General features: G+C 40.9%; 1 protein-coding gene across 18 annotated transcripts in view; it reads right to left on the reverse strand.

Moving 5' to 3' along the window:
- kmt2c (lysine methyltransferase 2C) overlaps window positions 1–17,864 on the reverse strand; it is a 394,622-nt gene that overhangs the window by 107,758 nt on the left and 269,000 nt on the right. For all 18 annotated transcript variants that reach the window (XM_033044025.1, XM_033044050.1, XM_033044059.1 and 15 more), the window contains 3 exons: window positions 15,900–16,034; window positions 4,854–4,973; window positions 3,602–3,732 (listed from right to left, as the gene is read on the reverse strand). In XM_033044025.1, the coding sequence (XP_032899916.1) occupies window positions 3,602–3,732; window positions 4,854–4,973; window positions 15,900–16,034 (386 nt within the window). The remainder of the gene's footprint in view (window positions 1–3,601; window positions 3,733–4,853; window positions 4,974–15,899; window positions 16,035–17,864) is intronic.

The following is a 17,864-nucleotide window of genomic DNA, read 5'->3' on the forward strand; positions in this document are numbered from 1 at the left end:
GGTCCGAGTCAGCATGGATTTACGAAGGGGAAATCATGCTTGACCAATCTTCTGGAATTTTTTGAGGATGGAACTAGGAAAATGGACAAGGGAGAGCCAGTGGATGTAGTGTACCTGGACTTTCAGAAAGCATTTGATAAGGTCCCACAAAGGAGATTAGAGGACAAAATTAGAGCACTAAGTATTGGGGGGTAGGGTACTGACATGGATAAAAGATTGGTTGTCAGACAGGAAACAAAGAGTAGGGATTAACGGGTTCCTTTCAGAATGGCAGGCAGTCACTAGTGGGGTACCGCAAGGCTTGGTGGTGGGATCGCAGCTATTTACAATATACATTAATGATTTCGATGATGGGATTGAAAGTAACCTTAACAAATTTGCAGATGACACAAAGCCAGTTGGCAGTGTGAACTGTGAGGAGGATGTCATGAGGATGCAGGGTGACTTGGACTGGTTGGGTGAGTGAGCAGATGCATGGTAGATGCAGTTTAATGTGGATAAATATGAGGTTATCGACTTTGGTGGCAAAACAGGAAGGCAGATTATTGTCTGAATGGTGTCAAATTGGGAAATGGGGAAGTACAACGAGATCTGGGAGCCTTGTTCATCAGTCACTGAAAGTAAGCATGCAGGTACAGCAGGCAGTGAAGAAAGCGAATGGCATGTTGGCCTTTATAACAAGAGGAGTATAGTAGCAAAGAGGTCCTTCTGAAGTTGTACAGGGCCCTAGTGAGACCACACCTGGAGTATTGTGTGCAGTTTTGGTTGCCAAATTTGAGGAAGGACATTCTTGCTATTGAGAGAGTGCAGCTTAGATTCACGAGGTTAATTCCCGGGATGGCGGGAATGTCATATGTTGATAGAATGGAGCGGCTGGGCTTGCATACTCTGGAATTTAGAAGGATGAGAGGATATCTTATTGAAACATATAAGATTATTAAGGGTTTGGACACGCTAGAGGCATGAAACATGTTCCCGATGTTGGGGGAGTCCAGAACCAGGGGCCACAGTTTAAGAATAAGGGGTAAGCCATTTTGAACGGAGATCAGGAAAATCTTTTTCACAGAGGGTTGTGAATCTGTGGAATACTCTGCCTCAGAAGACAGTTGAGGCCAATTCGCTGGATGCTTTCAAGAGAGTTAGGTAGAGCTCTTAAAGATAGCAGAGTCAAGGAATATGGGGAGAAGGCAGGAACGGGGTACTGATGATCACGGTTGTTGGCTCGAAGGTCCGAATGGCCTACTCCTGCACCTATTGTCTATTGTCTAAGCAGTATCTTGGTCACATAGATTTTTTTTAAAGGGTCTTTTTTTCTGAAGTCCTTGTTTACAAGGAACGTGCCTTGGCTTGTATTTGATAGAATTATGGTTTTAATTAGGATATATAATACACAAGAAAACAGGAGCAGTAGGCCATGAGTCCTTTCAAGCCCGCTTCACATTTAATATGATTATGCCTGATCTATGTTGGTCTGAGCTCTTCTGTGCTGTGCTCCATAACCCATATCTATTCTTCGGTCCACCAAGTATTTATCCACCTCCACTTTAGATACTTCTAAAGATCCAGCGTCCACCACCTTCTGGGTTAGAGAATTCCAGATACTCTCCATCATCTACGAGAATAAATTTATTGTACCTTAGTTCTAAATGAGCACCTCTTTTCATGTAATTAACCTTTATTTGAGACACTCCAAGCAGGGAAAACCTTCCAAAATCAACCCTGTCAGGCCCCTTAGTGTCTTGTAAGTTTCTTGTAGGTTCACCCCTCATCCAAGGAATATAGGCCCAAACTATTTAGTTTGGTACAACAGCATCTCTTTCCATCTCCTTTGTACGGCTTCCAATGTTACTGTTTCTTTAAGGTAATGGGTCCAAAACCATATGCAATATTTCAGATGAGGCCTCGCCAATGCTCTTTACAATTGCCACCGAACCTCCCTATTTTTAAACTGCAACCTCTCTGTAATGAAAGCCAAGTTGTTGTTTGCCTTCTTAACAATTTGTTGGACTTGCCTACTGGCTTTTAATGATTTCTACATCAGTACACCCAGATCCCTCAGACCTCACTTGCAATCTCTCACCCTTTCTCGGTTTAGTAAATAATCTGCCCTTTGATTTGTCTTCATAAATACACACTCCAGTTGGCAGTCTTTTGCCTATTCATTGGGGTGGGAGATTGCAACCTTCACGTGGTCTGCCCTGTTTCGACGAATGCAATCAACCTGGTGTGCACAATCAAATAAGATCGAATAGAACAAGTTGTCCTCCAACTTTAGGCTGTGCACGCCATACGCAAGAAGAAGAAGCGTACCCACTCAATCTATATCCTGTTGCAAAGTTATGGTATCTTTACCACAAAACACCTCCTATTTTCGTATCTTCGACAAATTTGTGAACAATTGCAGGCCAAGAACTGATCCATGCAGTACTTCATGGTCATCTCCTTCCAGTATGAAATGGAATCATTCATTCCAACTCTGTTTTCTGTGAGACAAATCCATCTTATTCCTGCATACTTCCCTTTGGCTATTAATTTATGCACTAGACTTCTACATGATACTTTGTCAATTGCCTCTGGATACAGACTCAAGAACACTTGGTCTAATTGGTTCATGTCAGCACTTATGCTTCACTCAAACCTTCTCTCGTCTATTCTCTGCTTAATCCATTAGTTTAATTATTCTCTTCTCCCCCATGTTTATCTAGCCTCCTCTGATACACATTTATAATATTTGCTTCAACTTACACCTTTGAAGTGGTGAAGTACTCATCCTTTGGGTAAAGATTTCTCTAAATTTGCTATTGATTAATTTGCTCACTACTTTATATTGACTACTTTTTAGTCACTCTGTTTGCATCCTTCCTATAATTTAAATCTCCTTAAAGTCACATCTTAGCTTTCTTTTTTAACTAAAAAAAGTCTGTCCTCATGTGCATACTCTTTCATTTCTTGAATAATTCTCTGTGCCCTGACCAGTGACTCTCAACTTTTTTTAATTATATGGTGACCTGAATTGCACGCAGCTCAGATCCTACCAAGGTTGTCAGATATTTTAATACAGTTAAAGAATGCCAAGAGTAAAAATAGAAATAGAGTGAAGAAGTTATGATTATAAAATCTACAGTCCACTGATGTGTTCTAACTGTCCCACCATAATGAGATTCATTTTTCTCTTCTGTGAAGGGATCAACCAAGTTTTTCAATCGGCCCTTCAACACTTCCTCATGGGATCTAAGAACTGAAAATTACTCTTCCGTTGCCACAGAAGCCCATACACTGGGAATAAGTTTAAAAAATCTTATGGATGCTGGAAATCTGCTTCACTAAAAATTAAGAATGCTCAGTCAAGTACCATTTGAAGACAGAGAAATAGATCAAGGTTTCAGATCTGCGAAAGATAACTATTCTGAAATTTTAACTCCGTTTCTCCCTCCACAGATGCTGCCTGACCAGCTGGGCATTTCTAATATTATCTGCCTTGATTAGGGATAGTAATGGTCGCATACAGTAGTATCAACTTGCTGCAGACATTGCACTGAAGAAATACAAATTTTGAACAGAAAATTAGTGTTGGGTTAACGCACTTGGTGAATGGCCATACCTGCAGATAGGTTGGAAACATTTCCTCCAATTTATTCTTCTTTTTCCTGTATCGCTTTTTTATTTTCTCTACAATCTCAGGGACAATAGCCATTGCATCAACAGGCATTTCCGATTGTTGTTCAATCCAACCTATAAAAACAAATACAACTACTCATTTAACTCCATTCTGAGAAATCTATCCTTAGGAGATAGTAAATTTGAGCTAAATTGAACACATCCATAATTGCACAAGTAGAATGTACTGGTTGTAGCATATCTAGCAGTATGTGGTTTAAAAAAAAAATGAAAAGTTCAATACAAAACTAGTATAAAGTTTATATGTAACCTCATCTTAAGAGTACTTCTCTTTGCCATCCTTGATGAAGTTAAGAATCCTTTCTACAGAAGGAGAAATTGTAAACCTCTAAAGTATTTTGATCTATAGGAGTAGGATGTTTACTTACAATTATTTGGAATGTCTTATACTAAGTTTGTGATCCTTTCTAACTCAAGTCCATAACATTCATAATTTCTGGTCTGAGAAGCTTTATTTAATTACTCTTTACTGATGAAATAAAACCGATAAAGCTGGAAAGGTTCAGCAGTCATTAGTGGAGAGTGAAAAAAGATGTGCTGTAACTTGGTGTCTTTTTATTCAGTTTAGAGAGAAAGTAGGATTTTGGGGATTTTACACAGCAACACTGGATTAGGCCATGAAATAAAGCTTGGTGGCACAGTGTGAACTGTGAGGAGGATGCTATGAGGATGCAGGGTGACTTGGACAGGTTGGGCGAGTGGGCAAATGCATGGCAAATGCAGTTTAATGTGGATAAATGTGAGGTTATCCACTTTGGTGGCAAAAACAGGAAGGCAGATTATTATCTAAATGGTGTTAAATTGGGAAAAGGGGAAGTACAACGGGATCTGGGGGTCCTTGTTCATCAGTCACTGTCATCAGTGACAATAAGCATGTAGGTACAGCAGGCATGGAAGAAAGCGAATGGCATGTTGGCCTTCATAAGAAGAGGAGTTGAGTATTGGAGAAAATAGGTCCTTCTGCAGTTGTACAGGGCCCTAGTGAGACCACACCTGGAGTATTGTGTGCAGGTTTGGTCTCCAAATTTGAGGAAGGACATTCTTGCTATTAAAGTTATTTCTTCCCCTTTCAAACACAGATTCTCAAATTGTTATTTTTCTCCAAAACTCAGAAGACAATTATTCAATGCTTGGGTTATTTTGAGAATACTTTGAGCAAGTGGTATATTCCTTACCATCCTCCTTCCCAACCATCATTTCAGACATGGAACCAGTGGAATTCTTCCTGGACAATGAGCGCTTTGACTTATTCTGTCCTGTCCGGCTCCTCTGGCGCACCATGAACCCACCAATTCCTATCAGAACAAGAACAATAAATAAATATAGTTAACATTACCCTGAACAAAAATTAATCAAGGTGATATTATGGACAGGAATTTCACCAAGCAATTATTCCGCAATAAAGCTCACACTTGCATCATTGTCCCAAGGCCACGATTTTCAACACCTTATAATTACACAATGTCAATACTTTTGAAATCGGACAGAAGTGAAAAGAAATGTTCTGGTACTGAGAGACAATTAAGCAAAGAGTTAAAATAACATATTAATCATAAATAATATAACATTTCAGTCCAATTTTGGTAATTTTGCTGTAAGAAAGATCTCCAAATTGGAAAGAGCGCAATAAAGATTTACGAGAATGTTGCCTGGACTACACGTTGGTCAGGCTGGGATTGTATTCCCTGGAGCATAGGGGTGACCTTATATAGGTCTATAAAATCATGAGAGCATAGATAAGGTGATAGGTTCTTGATTAGTAAGGGTGTCAAAGATTTTGGGGGAGAAGGGGGTCGAGGGGGTAAATTGATCAACCATGATCGAATGGCCTAATTCTGCTCATGTGTCTTGTGAATTTATGAATGCACACAGTCTTTTTTCCCAGGAAGAGGAATTGAAAACTAAGCACAGGTTTAAGGTGAGAGGAAAGATTTAAAAGGGATGCAAGAGCCAACTTCTTCACACAGAGGGTATATGGAACAGGCTGCCAGAGAAGGTAGTTGAGGCAAGTACAATAACAACATTTAGATAGGTACATGGAAAGGAAAGATAGGGATATGGGCCAAATGCAGGAAAATAGGACCAGCATTTGATCGGCGTGGCCGAGTTGGGCTGAGGGGACACTTTTCATGCTATGACGCTATGATTTGAAGTTAAAGGAATTTAGAGACAGTAGAGGAAAGTTACAAAACATATCTACGTGCTAATGGCAGAAGACTGGAAATTGTGTCTGCAAACCAATAAATTTCAAATCAATTTATACCTTTGCAGCTGTGACAGTAAACAATTATTATGCAAATAGGGAACACAGTCATGGGCAAAATAGCTTGCATTTTAGGTTATGATTCAGATTTAATATATTCAACATGATTAAAAAGATGCAAATTATGCAAAATTGACCATGGAAAGAAGCTAAATTCTGACGGTAGATATTGACTGACTAGTCAATCGGACAAGTAGATAGCAAATGAAATTTGGAGAAGTGTGAGATAATACATTTGGGGAAGGTGAATAATGCAAGTGAGAACACAATATATGATAGGATATTAAGATTTAAGGCATAATAGTAGAAACGTTGCTGCATATTCACAAATCTTCAGAGTAATCTGGATAAAATGAATAAAGCTACATACTAGACACATTTCCTGATTTTGTTATGGAATAGAATATGAGAAAGAGGGTGATGATGGAATTAAGAAACACATGTGATGCAACATCTAGAGTCCAACGTGCAATTTTTGATGAGACATTTCAACGGAGGAGGTGGTGGTAGAGATGTAGATACTAGAAATCTGAAATAAAGAGAAAATGCTGGAAAACTCAGCACGTCAGTCAGCATCAGTGGAGACAGGAACAGTTAACCTTTCAGTTGTGGGATCTTTCATCAGAGATAGTACAGATAATGAAAGAGATGAAAACTAATGAGAAGGCTTGCCAATGACTGGGTATGCTTAAAAAATCTATTCTCTTATGTTCTCATCCAATCATTTGGTCTGGGTGGGATATTTCCTAGGTCAAATAGGGAAATTGGGATCAATTTTGCATAATAGCATACTATCACGTTTCTACCTCCTTTGATGCAAAGTTGCCAGACAAATGAAGATGAGTAAAGTTACACCTTATTCCATTCTGTAGCTTGCGGGCTTAATATTCTTCACATTCAAAAACGACTCGGATGGAAGGATTGCAGATAGTATTGTTTTGATATGGTCAGTGGCAGGACCATTGCTAATTTTCAATATATATTAAAGGCTTGGATGCGCGGGTGTTTGTTGAACTCATCACAACCTATATACTTCAATTATTTCGTTTCCATGATCTTCTCGGTAAAACGGAGGAGGAAATATTAATTTAATAACTTCCCCATCTCTTATGGCTCTACACAAAGACAGCCATGCTGATCTTTAAAGGGTGGCATTCTCTCACTAGACACCCTTTTACTATTAATATTCTTGGAGAATCTCAAGATTTTCCATTAACTTGCCTGCCTGATCCATTTCATGTCCTCTTTTTGCCATCCCGTTTGCCCTCTCAAGTGTACTCTTACACTATTTATACTCGTGGAAAGGTTCGCTTGATCCTGACTCCCTACATCTGATGTATGTTTCCTTACCAGAACCTCAACATCTCTCGGCAACCAGGGTTCCCTAAACTTGCCAGCCTTGCTCTTGATCCTAACAGTAGGAATGTTACAAAATTTTGAGATCTTAAAAATCAAGCCTGTAATTATCCCATCAGATAAAGCATTAAAAGATCTTTAATTTGATACCTAGTTCACTTTCATATCTTCAGTATTAAAAATGTTATGGTCATTTTCATACTCGGAAATTAGCATCTTGTTCCCTATTGCTTTTCCATTAACTTAACACAAATGCTGTGATCGAGGACAGTCAATTGACATAAAAGTCCATAACTTTCTTAAAAATTAAGAGAACTGAATGAAATTTTCAGTTAATATAGATTGAAGCATTCGGAACCAAATATGATACATCTTACTTGGATGACCTGAAATTAAAGCATATAATTAGTTAGTTACCTAATTGTAGATAATCACAAAATTGGCCGTTGTGACGGAAATAGTAATAAACACCCAGACTGCCTTGAAAATTCAAAAATGTGATATTCTCAAGATCAGAACTTTAATATTATTGTAACGTTAAAACAAATAGTAAATACCCAACAAAAAATTCATATTCATCAATCAAATCAATTAAATTCATCTAAATTCAATTACTAGATCTAAACATCTATCCCATTCTTAAGAAAAGGCTAAAAATATTTTTTTTTAATAGCCAAAGTATCCAAATAACAAACTGATCTCATTCACAAAAGAATTCACAATATAACATGATTTTTAAATCTCACTTTGTCATGAATTTTTATGCCAATGGAAGGAATTGAATGTTTAATTCCCATAAATTTTATTTTTGGTTTGTAACTGCTTCAGGCAAGGGTCGTTTTACACAGACATCTATTCAAAATCCACAAACATCCACTCTCAAGATAATCAAAATCATTATTTTTTGCACAATCATGTCATAAGAATATCTAAATTATCTATATTTTGTGTTATTGACTATCCATGATCAATATTTTCATACTAAACATGACTAAAAACTATGTACTGTGGAAGTTTTCAATCAGATATTTAGTATGAAAATATTGATCATGGATAGACAATAACACAAAATATAGATGAGTCCGATGTTCTTATGACATGATCGTGCAAAAAAAAAATTTGATTATCTTGAGAGTGGATACTGATAGATAGGAATGTGACCGCTGCCATGATTTATGCCCCGCGATATTGGCAGGCAAGACTCGGCCGATATCGGGGCCTAAATAACATATTTCGAATCATCATTCAAAAATGAAACCACACCAAAACAATTTTTTTTCATCAACTTGTAGTCCAAGCAAATACCTCTCCGACAACCAATTCAAACCTGCATTTTAAACCCGGCCTCCCCCCCTCAGCCTCCGAAATCCCCCCCCCCCCGCCTCCGGAATCGCACACACAGGCAATGGCAGATCTGGAGAGCCGCTGATGGTAGGTTTTGTAACAACGCTACTAACAGGAATATGTTGCCCCTGTTGCCATCTCACTTTTTAAAGCCTCCAACGTGGCAGTCGTCCTCATAATTGCAAACTGACCCTCCCAATTGACCTCTGCAAGCTCCTGCCTAATATAACCAAAATCAGCCAAAACCAGCTCAGTCACTTGCTTGTTCCCTAAGAGGTGATCCAGTGTTGTGTCCTCTATAGTTTCCGAGCAGGAGGTGCAGTGTTGGCACTCTCTAGTAGTTCCCTCCATACACTTTTTGGACATACGTATGTCGGGACGCTCCAAACGACGCAGAAGGGGGTCAGATCGCTCCCCCGAACCTGCATCGTTTGGAGCTTCCCGACATCGGTCTCAACCCGAGACTGCGAGCTCCTCATTGGTGAAATCTGCAGGCAAGGGATCGGCCCATGGTAAGTCCACGTTCCCGCGGTGGGGCTCAGTCAGTCCCGAGCAAGGCCGCAAGCTCCATGATGTTAGGCTGCAGAGCGACCGGAGGTACGATCCAGAAAACAATCGCATCTCCAGCAAGGTAAGAGATTGAAAAAAATACATGCTGGTTTCCCTTTATTAATTCAAATCTCCTTATGCCTATTAATTGATTTCCCTGATTACTGTTCCTAAAAGCTTCACAAAAGCTACATTTCTCCAACACATATTGCCTGGCATGTCCCATGGCACTTTTTTGAATAAGGTGTCACCTTATTAATCTCCATTTGTCTGGCAACTTTTTTGCATCAAGGGAGGTAGAAAATTATTTTTCAATTTTAGACCATTTTCTCAATTGTCTTCTGAACCGTTTTGCTACTCAGAACTAAACAGCATGAAACAGCTATTCCCATTTACCCATGCTTGGCTCATATTCCTTTAACCTTTTTCTATCCATGTACCTGTCCAAGTATCTTTTAAATTATGTTATAGTTCCTGCCTCAACCACCTTCTCTGGCAACTTATTCCATATACCCATCACACTCTTTGTGTAAAAGTTGCTCCTCAGGTTCCTAATAAATCATTCTACTCTTACCGTAAATCTCGTATTGAGGTGTACATTTTGTAGAAGTGTATAAAATCATGAGGTGAATAGATAGGGTGAATTCAGAGTTGCTCAGCTACAAGCTCAGCTTCCTGCACTCTAATGAATAAAATACTAGCCTGCCAAACCAAGATGTTGGAAGAAGATGAGAAGGAGATAGTTTAATTTGTTTACATCATAGTCAGATAGATTACCATTTTATTAGTTGATAATGTGATTTAAAATTGTAAATGGGCAAAATAGATCCAATCCAATCCAATCCAACTTTATTTGTTAAGCACTTTAAAACAACCAATGTTGACCAAAGTGCTGTACAGAAGAATAAACAAGACATCATAAACAGACAACATAACAGCTCACATGAGGCGCAAAAATTACATATGAAATACAACAATAAATTAAAAGACATAAAACATAAGTAAAAATAATAGCCACGCAATAAAAGCAATCAAAATAAGAAATTAAATCAAGTAAATAAAGTCGACATCTTACTGGGTATCAAAGGCCACGGAGAAGAGATGGGTTTTAAGAAGTGATTTAAAAACAGACAGAGAAGAGGCCTGTTTAATGTGGAGAGGCAGATCGTTCCATAATTTGGGTGCCGACACAGCAAAGGCACGGTCCCCTCTGAGCTTCCGCTTAGTTTTAGGCCCACTCAGGAGCAGCTGATTATCTGACCTGAGAGAGCGGGCGGGTGTATAAGGGTGTAGAAGCTCAGATAAGTAGGGCGGGGCAAGACCATTCAGGGATTTAAAAGCAAATAAAAGAATTTTAAAATGGATCCTAAACTGAATAGGCAACCAGTGGAGTGAGGCTAAAATGTGCGAAATGTGCTCATGTTTACGTGTGCCAGTTAAAAGACGTACAGCTGCATTCTGTACCATCTGGAGACGGGCGATGGAGGACCCACTAACCCCCACATACAGTGCATTGCATTAATCCAGCCGAGTGGTAACAAAGGCGTGGATTACCGTCTCAAAGTGCTGCCTTGACAGAATTGGCTTTATTTTGGCCAGCTGCCTCAAATGGAAAAAGCTTGATTTAACAACAGCCTTGATCTGACTGTCAAATTTAAGCTCAGGGTCCACTTTAACCCCTAGGTTTGTGATGCTTGGTCTGATATACTGGGCCATGGAGCCCAGATCTACAGGGGAGGCCCCAGTGGTGCCACCAAAAACCATTACTTCCGTCTTTTTATCCTTAAAATTAAAAAAGTTCAGAGCCATCCACGCCTTTATGTCGTTGAGACACTCAAGTAACAGTCCGACAAAGTGTTCATCCTTCTTTTTAAGAGGCACATAAATCTGACTGTCGTCTGCATAAAAGTGGAATGAAATTCCATGCTTCCTAAGTATGGAACCAAGTGGGAGCAAATAGAGAGAGAAGAGGGCCAAGAACTGAGCCCTGTGGGACCCCACACGAGAGAGGAGCACAGGAGGATACAGATGTTAATCAACCTGATACGAAGTGTAAATTTAGAAACAAAAAGTACTCCACTGCCAAGCTTCCTTAATCCTGATGTATCAAAATATAATTGTGATGCTAATCCATCACATTCAAAAATGTACAAGAGTAAGGACAAGCTTCAACATATTCTGATTAGCTTCATAAACTTTAAATTTTGTTATTAGCCTATCTTTCAAAAGGCTATTGATCATGTTAATTATTCAACAAGGGGATTGGACTGACCTAAGGCAGGGTCTCGACCTAAAATTTGTCATTCCTTTGCCTCCACAGATGTTCCCAAACCCACTCTGTTTCTCCTGCATGGAGACACAAAAGATGGCAGATGCTAGTATCTTGAGCAATGAGGGTCTTGACCCAAAACAATGGCTTGTCCGTTCACCCCAAATGTTGCCCGAGTTCCTCCAGCACTTTGTATTTTACTCAAGATCCTCCAGCAGTTCTTTTTGCCCCAGATTTGAGCATCTGCTGTCTGTTATGTTTTAATTAAGTTGTATTTCTTCATATTAATGTATAGGGTGCAAGTTGAATCAAGAGTTAAAATTGGCATGTCGTAAAGGTAATGCTACGGTTGTTATGGGAGATTTCAACATGCAGGTAGACTGGGAAAATCAGGTTGGTACTGGACCCCAAGAAAGGGAGTTTGTGGAGTGCCTCCGTGATGGATTCTTAGAGCAGCTTGTACTGGAGCCTTCCAGGGAGAAGGCAATTTTAGATTTAGTGTTGTGTAATGAACCGGATTTGATTCAGATTCAGATTCAGATTCAGATTCAATTTTAATTGTCATTGTCAGTGTACAGTACAGAGACAACAAAATGCATTTAGCATCTCCCTGGAAGAGCGACATAGCAAATGATTTGAATAAATAATAATAAGTGTCCGGGGGGGGGGGGGGGGGGGGGGTGATTGGCAGTCACCGAGGTACGTTGTTGAGTAGAGTGACAGTCGCCGGGAAGAAGCTGTTCCTGGACCTGCTGGTGCGGCAACGGAGAGACCTGTAGCGCCTCCCGGATGGTAGGAGGGTAAACAGTCCATGGTTGGGGTGAGAGCAGTCCTTGGCGATGCTGAGCGCCCTCCGCAGACAACGCTTGCTTTGGACAGACTCAATGGAGGGGAGCAAGGAACCGGTGATGCGTTGGGCAATTTTCACCACCCTCTGCAATGCCTTCCGGTCGGAGACAGAGCAGTTGCCATACCATACTGTGATGCAGTTGGTAAGGATGCTCTCGATGGTGCAGCGGTAGAAGTTCACCAGGATCTGAGGAGACAGATGGACCTTCTTCAGTCTCCTCAGGAAGAAGAGACGCTGGTGAGCCTTCTTGATCAGAGTTGAGGTATTGTGGGTCCAAGAGAGGTCATCGGAGATGTTGACTCCCAGGAATCTGAAGCTAGAAACACGTTCCACCTCCGTCCTGTTAATGTGGATGGGGGTGTGCGTGCCGCCCCTGGACTTCCTGAAGTCTACAATGAGCTCCTTGGTCTTCTTGGAGTTAAGGGCCAGGTTGTTGTCAGCGCACCATGCTGCTAAGTGCTGGTGTACAATATATATTAATGATTTAGATGATGGGATTAAACGTAACATTATCAAATTTGCAGATGACACAAAGCTGGCTGGCAGTGTGTACTGTGAGGAGGATGCTATGAGGATGCAGGGTGACTTGGACAGGTTGGGTGAGTGGGCTGTTGCATGGCAGATGCAGTTTAATGTGGATAAATGTGAGGTTATCGACTTTGGTGGCAAAAACAGGAAGGCAGATTATTATCTAAATGGTGTCAAGTTGGGAAAAGGGGAAGTACAATGGGATCTGGGTGTCCTTGTTCATCAGTCACTGAAAGAAAGCATGCAGGTACAGCAGGCGGTGAAGAAAGCGAATGGCATGTTGGGCTTTATAACAAGAGAAGTTGAGTATAGGAGCAAAGAGGTCCTTCTAGATAGATAGATAGATCCTTTATTGTCATTCAGACCTTTCGCTCTGAACTAAATTATGTTGCCTGCAGTCATACACAGAATCAATAATAACAAAACATACAATAAACACAAATTAAACATCCCACAGTGAGTTCACCAAGCACATCCTCACTGTGATGGAGGCAAAGTCTTAGTCTCCGTCTCTTCCCTCCTTGTTCTCCCTCTGCGCTGAGGCGATCGATCCAGGCCGAAGATGCCGCTCTCCAGTCCAGCAGACCTCCGTGGTGATGTTGCCGCCGCCGAAAGCCGGAACGCCGTCTCCGCTCCGAGACGGCCCGCCACAGCATCAGCTCCGGGCCGCCGCCCCAGCTCCGGGCCGCCACCCCCGCTCCAGGCCGCCGCCCCAGGTCCAGGTCCCGCAGTCTCCGCTCCAGGCCGCCGCCCCAGCTCCGGGTCCCGCAGTCTCCGCTCCGGGCCACCGCCCCAGCTCCGGGTCCCGCAGTCTCCGCTCCGGGCCGCCGCCCCAGCTCCGGGCCGCCGCCCCAGCTCCGGGCCGCCGCCCCAGCTCCTGGTCCCGCAGTCTCCGCTCCAGGTCCCGCAGTCTCCGCTCCGGGCCGCTGCCCCAGCTCCGGACCGCCGCCCCAGCTCCGGACAGCCGCCACAGCTCCAGGCCACTGCCCCAGCTCCGGGTCCCGCAGTCTCAGCTCCGAGCCCCGCTGCATCAGCTCCAGGCCGCCGCCGAAAGCCAGAACGCCGCACCAGCAAGTCGGGCCACCGCTGCCTTAGCCCTGAAGACGGCCAGCCTCTCGTTGGTAAGTCCTGGCTGGCTCTGCCTCCGGAGCCTCGGGGTCGGTCGCAGGTTGGAGGCCACCAGCTCCGCCATTAGGCCTCAGCGCAGACGGAGGCAGAGAAGGGGGATACGACACGAAAAAGGTCGCATTCCCCCGAAGGAAGAGACAGAGTTTTACAGGGCCCTAGTGAGACAACTGGAGTATTGTGTGCAGTTTTGGTTGCCAAATTTGAGGAAGGACATTCTTGCTATTAAGGGGGTGCAGCGTAGGTTCACGAGGTTAATACCCGGGATGGCGGGACTGTCATATGTTGATAGAATGGAGCGGCTGGGCTTGGATACTCTGGAATTTAGAAGGATGAGAGGGATTCTTATTGAAACATAAGATTATTAAGGGTTTGGACACGCTAGAGGCAGGAAACATGTTCCCGATGTTGGGGAAGTCCAGAACCAGGGGCCACAATTTAAGAATAAGGGGTAAGCCATTTAGAACAGAGATGAGGAAATACTTTTTCACACAGAATTGTGAGTGTGGAATTCTCTGCCTCAGAGGGCGGTGGAGGCTGGTTCTCTGTATGCTTTCAAGAGAGAGTTAGATAGAGCGCTTAAAGATAGCGGAGTCAAGGGATATGGGGAGAAGACAGGAACGGAGTACTGATTGTGGATGATCAGCCATGATCACATTGAATGGCGGTGCCCGCTCGAAGGGCCGAATGGCCTGCTCCTGCACCTATTGTCTATTGTCTATATCCAACAATTAAAAAATTAAGTATTTTGTTGCCGTTGAAGCTGTAACATCTTATGAATCTACATTTGTATTGCACTCATTGGAGGATGTATAACACCACAGTAACACCTGAATATTAACATCTGAACCACTTCAACTTTACAGTAACTGCAGTTGATGCAGAATCTGAAATCATGGGCTCCAATCAATGCTGCTCGTGTCCTGCTGCAGGAATGTTACCCAGCATTTTCTCACCTAATTTTCAATACGCAATGAAGATATTAATTGCCTTTTGTTTGGCACTTCTGCACAGCAATGTAATGAGATAACAATACACATCTCATTATTCTGAGGTCTAATGTTAATGCTCCACTGCGCTAAGACACTTTCGGAGTAGATCCCAAGAGAAAGAAGTTAATTGAGGATTAATATCACATTAGCAAGAATATACTTGTTTTGCAGCACTAGGTAATTAAAATGTCAGTGCACATCAAAGTCTGTTAGACAGAAAGCTTAGTGACACAAAAGTAACATGAAAATAACAGAATAATCAGGATGATTTCTTTGCTATGGAAAGGATGAAAATTCACATAATTTTTATACCAAAATGTAGGGAAAACAGAACCTGCTAAAAACTTAAGTTCTGGAACTTAGTTCTGATGAAAGGTCATTGAGATGAAGTGTCAACTATTTCACGCTTCATAGATGCTGATTAACCTGCTGAGTATGAGCAACATTTTCGGTACTTACACCAGATTTCCAGTATCTGCAATATTTTGCTCGTGTAGCACAGGAGAAATTAGTGTTGATTTTACAAATGAGTCAGTGTGGGAGACAAATAGCAGGAAACAGAATAAGAGAAAGCTCTGTAAACATCCAACACATCTCAGAGTTGCCTAGCATTTATTGAGCCATTTTTACATATCCAATTAACCTCAGCTAGGCTAATATAATACTCATATATTTGACAAAAAATTGTCAAAAATGACAAAAATGGCAGCAGAATTTTTAGCATTTCATTCAGCTAAGTTTAACAATTAAATTTTTTTTTTTAAATTGTTAAACTTAGCTGAATGAAATGCTAAAAATTCTGCTGCAATTCGATATAATTTAACATTAAATATGTAATGTTCAATGTAAAATTCACACATTGGTCTCAAGCTGGGTTACTCTTCATTCACATGAAAACATATTTAAACTAACGACTTAGGAACCTGATTTAAGGAGATTCTTTACCAGGTCTATATGGTTTCCTCTTCCTCTTCTTAAGGCTGTCAGACCCCTTGCCTCCATTATGGTCATCATCTGCTGGTTCTCGTTCTGGGCTAGTGAGTGTATCAGACTTTGCATCACCGTCCATTAGATCAGCTACTGTAAATTTAAGATTGAAAGATGAAATGAATTTAGAAAAAAACATTAGAGCCACACAATGTCGTTTTAAACTGGACTACATTTATCCAGAGAAAACTATATTTGATTACATATTGTTGAAGCAGCTCCAATGTGTTGACTGAAGTCCACCTTATACGTAATAATTTGAATTAGCTGTGTCTTGAAATAAAATGATATGCAGTAATGTCTCTGCAAAAGATAACATTTCACACAGCTGTTCTTAAAATAATTTTGCTCTTGGAGACTACATTGATGCTCCAAGCAAAATTGCAGAGGAATGTACCTACATATTCCACATATTTAAAAAAACCTGTTGCTAAAATATAGTTTATTATTTTGTTGTGAGTTCTTTGGTAATAACTGCAGAGCAAATAAATTTAAGGGAAGAGGAAAATCTGTGAGAAGCTGATGATTATAGTAACAGGGTAAGGTTCATAAACGTAATGGTTTATAATGATGTTTGCAATTTTAATTGAAAGAGTAAGGAGGCAGGGTAAAAATATAGGTCAGTGAGGACTTGAGATGGTTGGAATTGGATTAGAAAGCACAACTGTGCCACTCACAGCCTAACATTATGTATGAAGCGCATAACATCATATGTGAAGCAGATTTTGTACTGTTGCATCACCAGTTGTCTTCAGAGGACGTGCTGTTTCTTCCAGCATGGCCTTGGACACAGTTTTGCCATTCTTAGCAGAATGCAGTATAGGGGCTATCGTAGCTTTAGCAGCCAGCTGTGCTTTTAGTTTGGATTTGACATCCTATTCTGGTGTTCATTGGGTGTTAAAATAGTCATCACCATTCACAAATATTGAAAGCATGGGAAATGTCAAAAGTGTTTTAAAACATGATTCACCCCCTCCCCCAAATAAGTTAGAGTAAAGCACTATAAAAATGCACTTGCATGTGCTTGTGTGCATATTAACACCCACACACAAAACAATTTAATTGAAATGGTCAAACAGACCACCTTACTTCTGTAGCCGATATCTTCCAATAATAATTTGAATGGAGCTGCTGCATGTAAGAATGTAATTGTTCCGTTTTGGTATATATGACAATAAAGCACTCTTGACTCTTGCTCTGGCACTATGTTTGGCTTGGCGCAGGTCTTGGAATTAAGAAGCCTGCAGAGGCTTAGGCTCCTTCTTTAGACACTACCACATGAGCAGCTAACAACCTTGATGGCAATGTGAATGATGCCATCACTGGCTTAGGCCCAGTGATGGAAACTGGAAATTTCTGGGGAGAAATGGGTAAATTCCTAGATTAATCCTAGAATCAGGATGGAACATTCAAGCCATCATATACTAATTTTGGACTGAATGTGAACAAATCATCTTGGCTGTCTTTAGTAATATATTAAATATTAACTGCAATATTGGAAAGAAACCTCCCACTATTTATCTTCAAAATATTGCTGGGAGATGAGTTATATCTATCTGAGGGAACTGACTGCCTAGTTTAATCTCTCAAAGTTATTAAGAGTTATATGTCTCAAAATTAAACTATCTAAATATTCTGTTTAAAAAAAAAAGCTGAAACCCAAGAGCATATTTAATAATGCAATGCATATTCTGGATTCAAGAAGGCAGCAATCAAATATAAATTGGAATGTAGCCAGTTTTCTCTGGTGTACATTAAAAGACATGTTCCTTACAAAGCAGATATGCTGTAAAATTGATACACATTTAACAGTAGACCAAAGAAAGAGAATGGAACAAAATAGTTTGTTTGCATATAGAATGGAATTGATCTCCAATTAATTTACATGGCCAAAGGGCTTCACTATCTGCATTCTTCAGTTGT

The sequence above is a fragment of the Amblyraja radiata genome, chromosome 2 (assembly GCF_010909765.2).
Source record: "Amblyraja radiata isolate CabotCenter1 chromosome 2, sAmbRad1.1.pri, whole genome shotgun sequence".
Taxonomy (NCBI): domain Eukaryota; kingdom Metazoa; phylum Chordata; class Chondrichthyes; order Rajiformes; family Rajidae; genus Amblyraja; species Amblyraja radiata.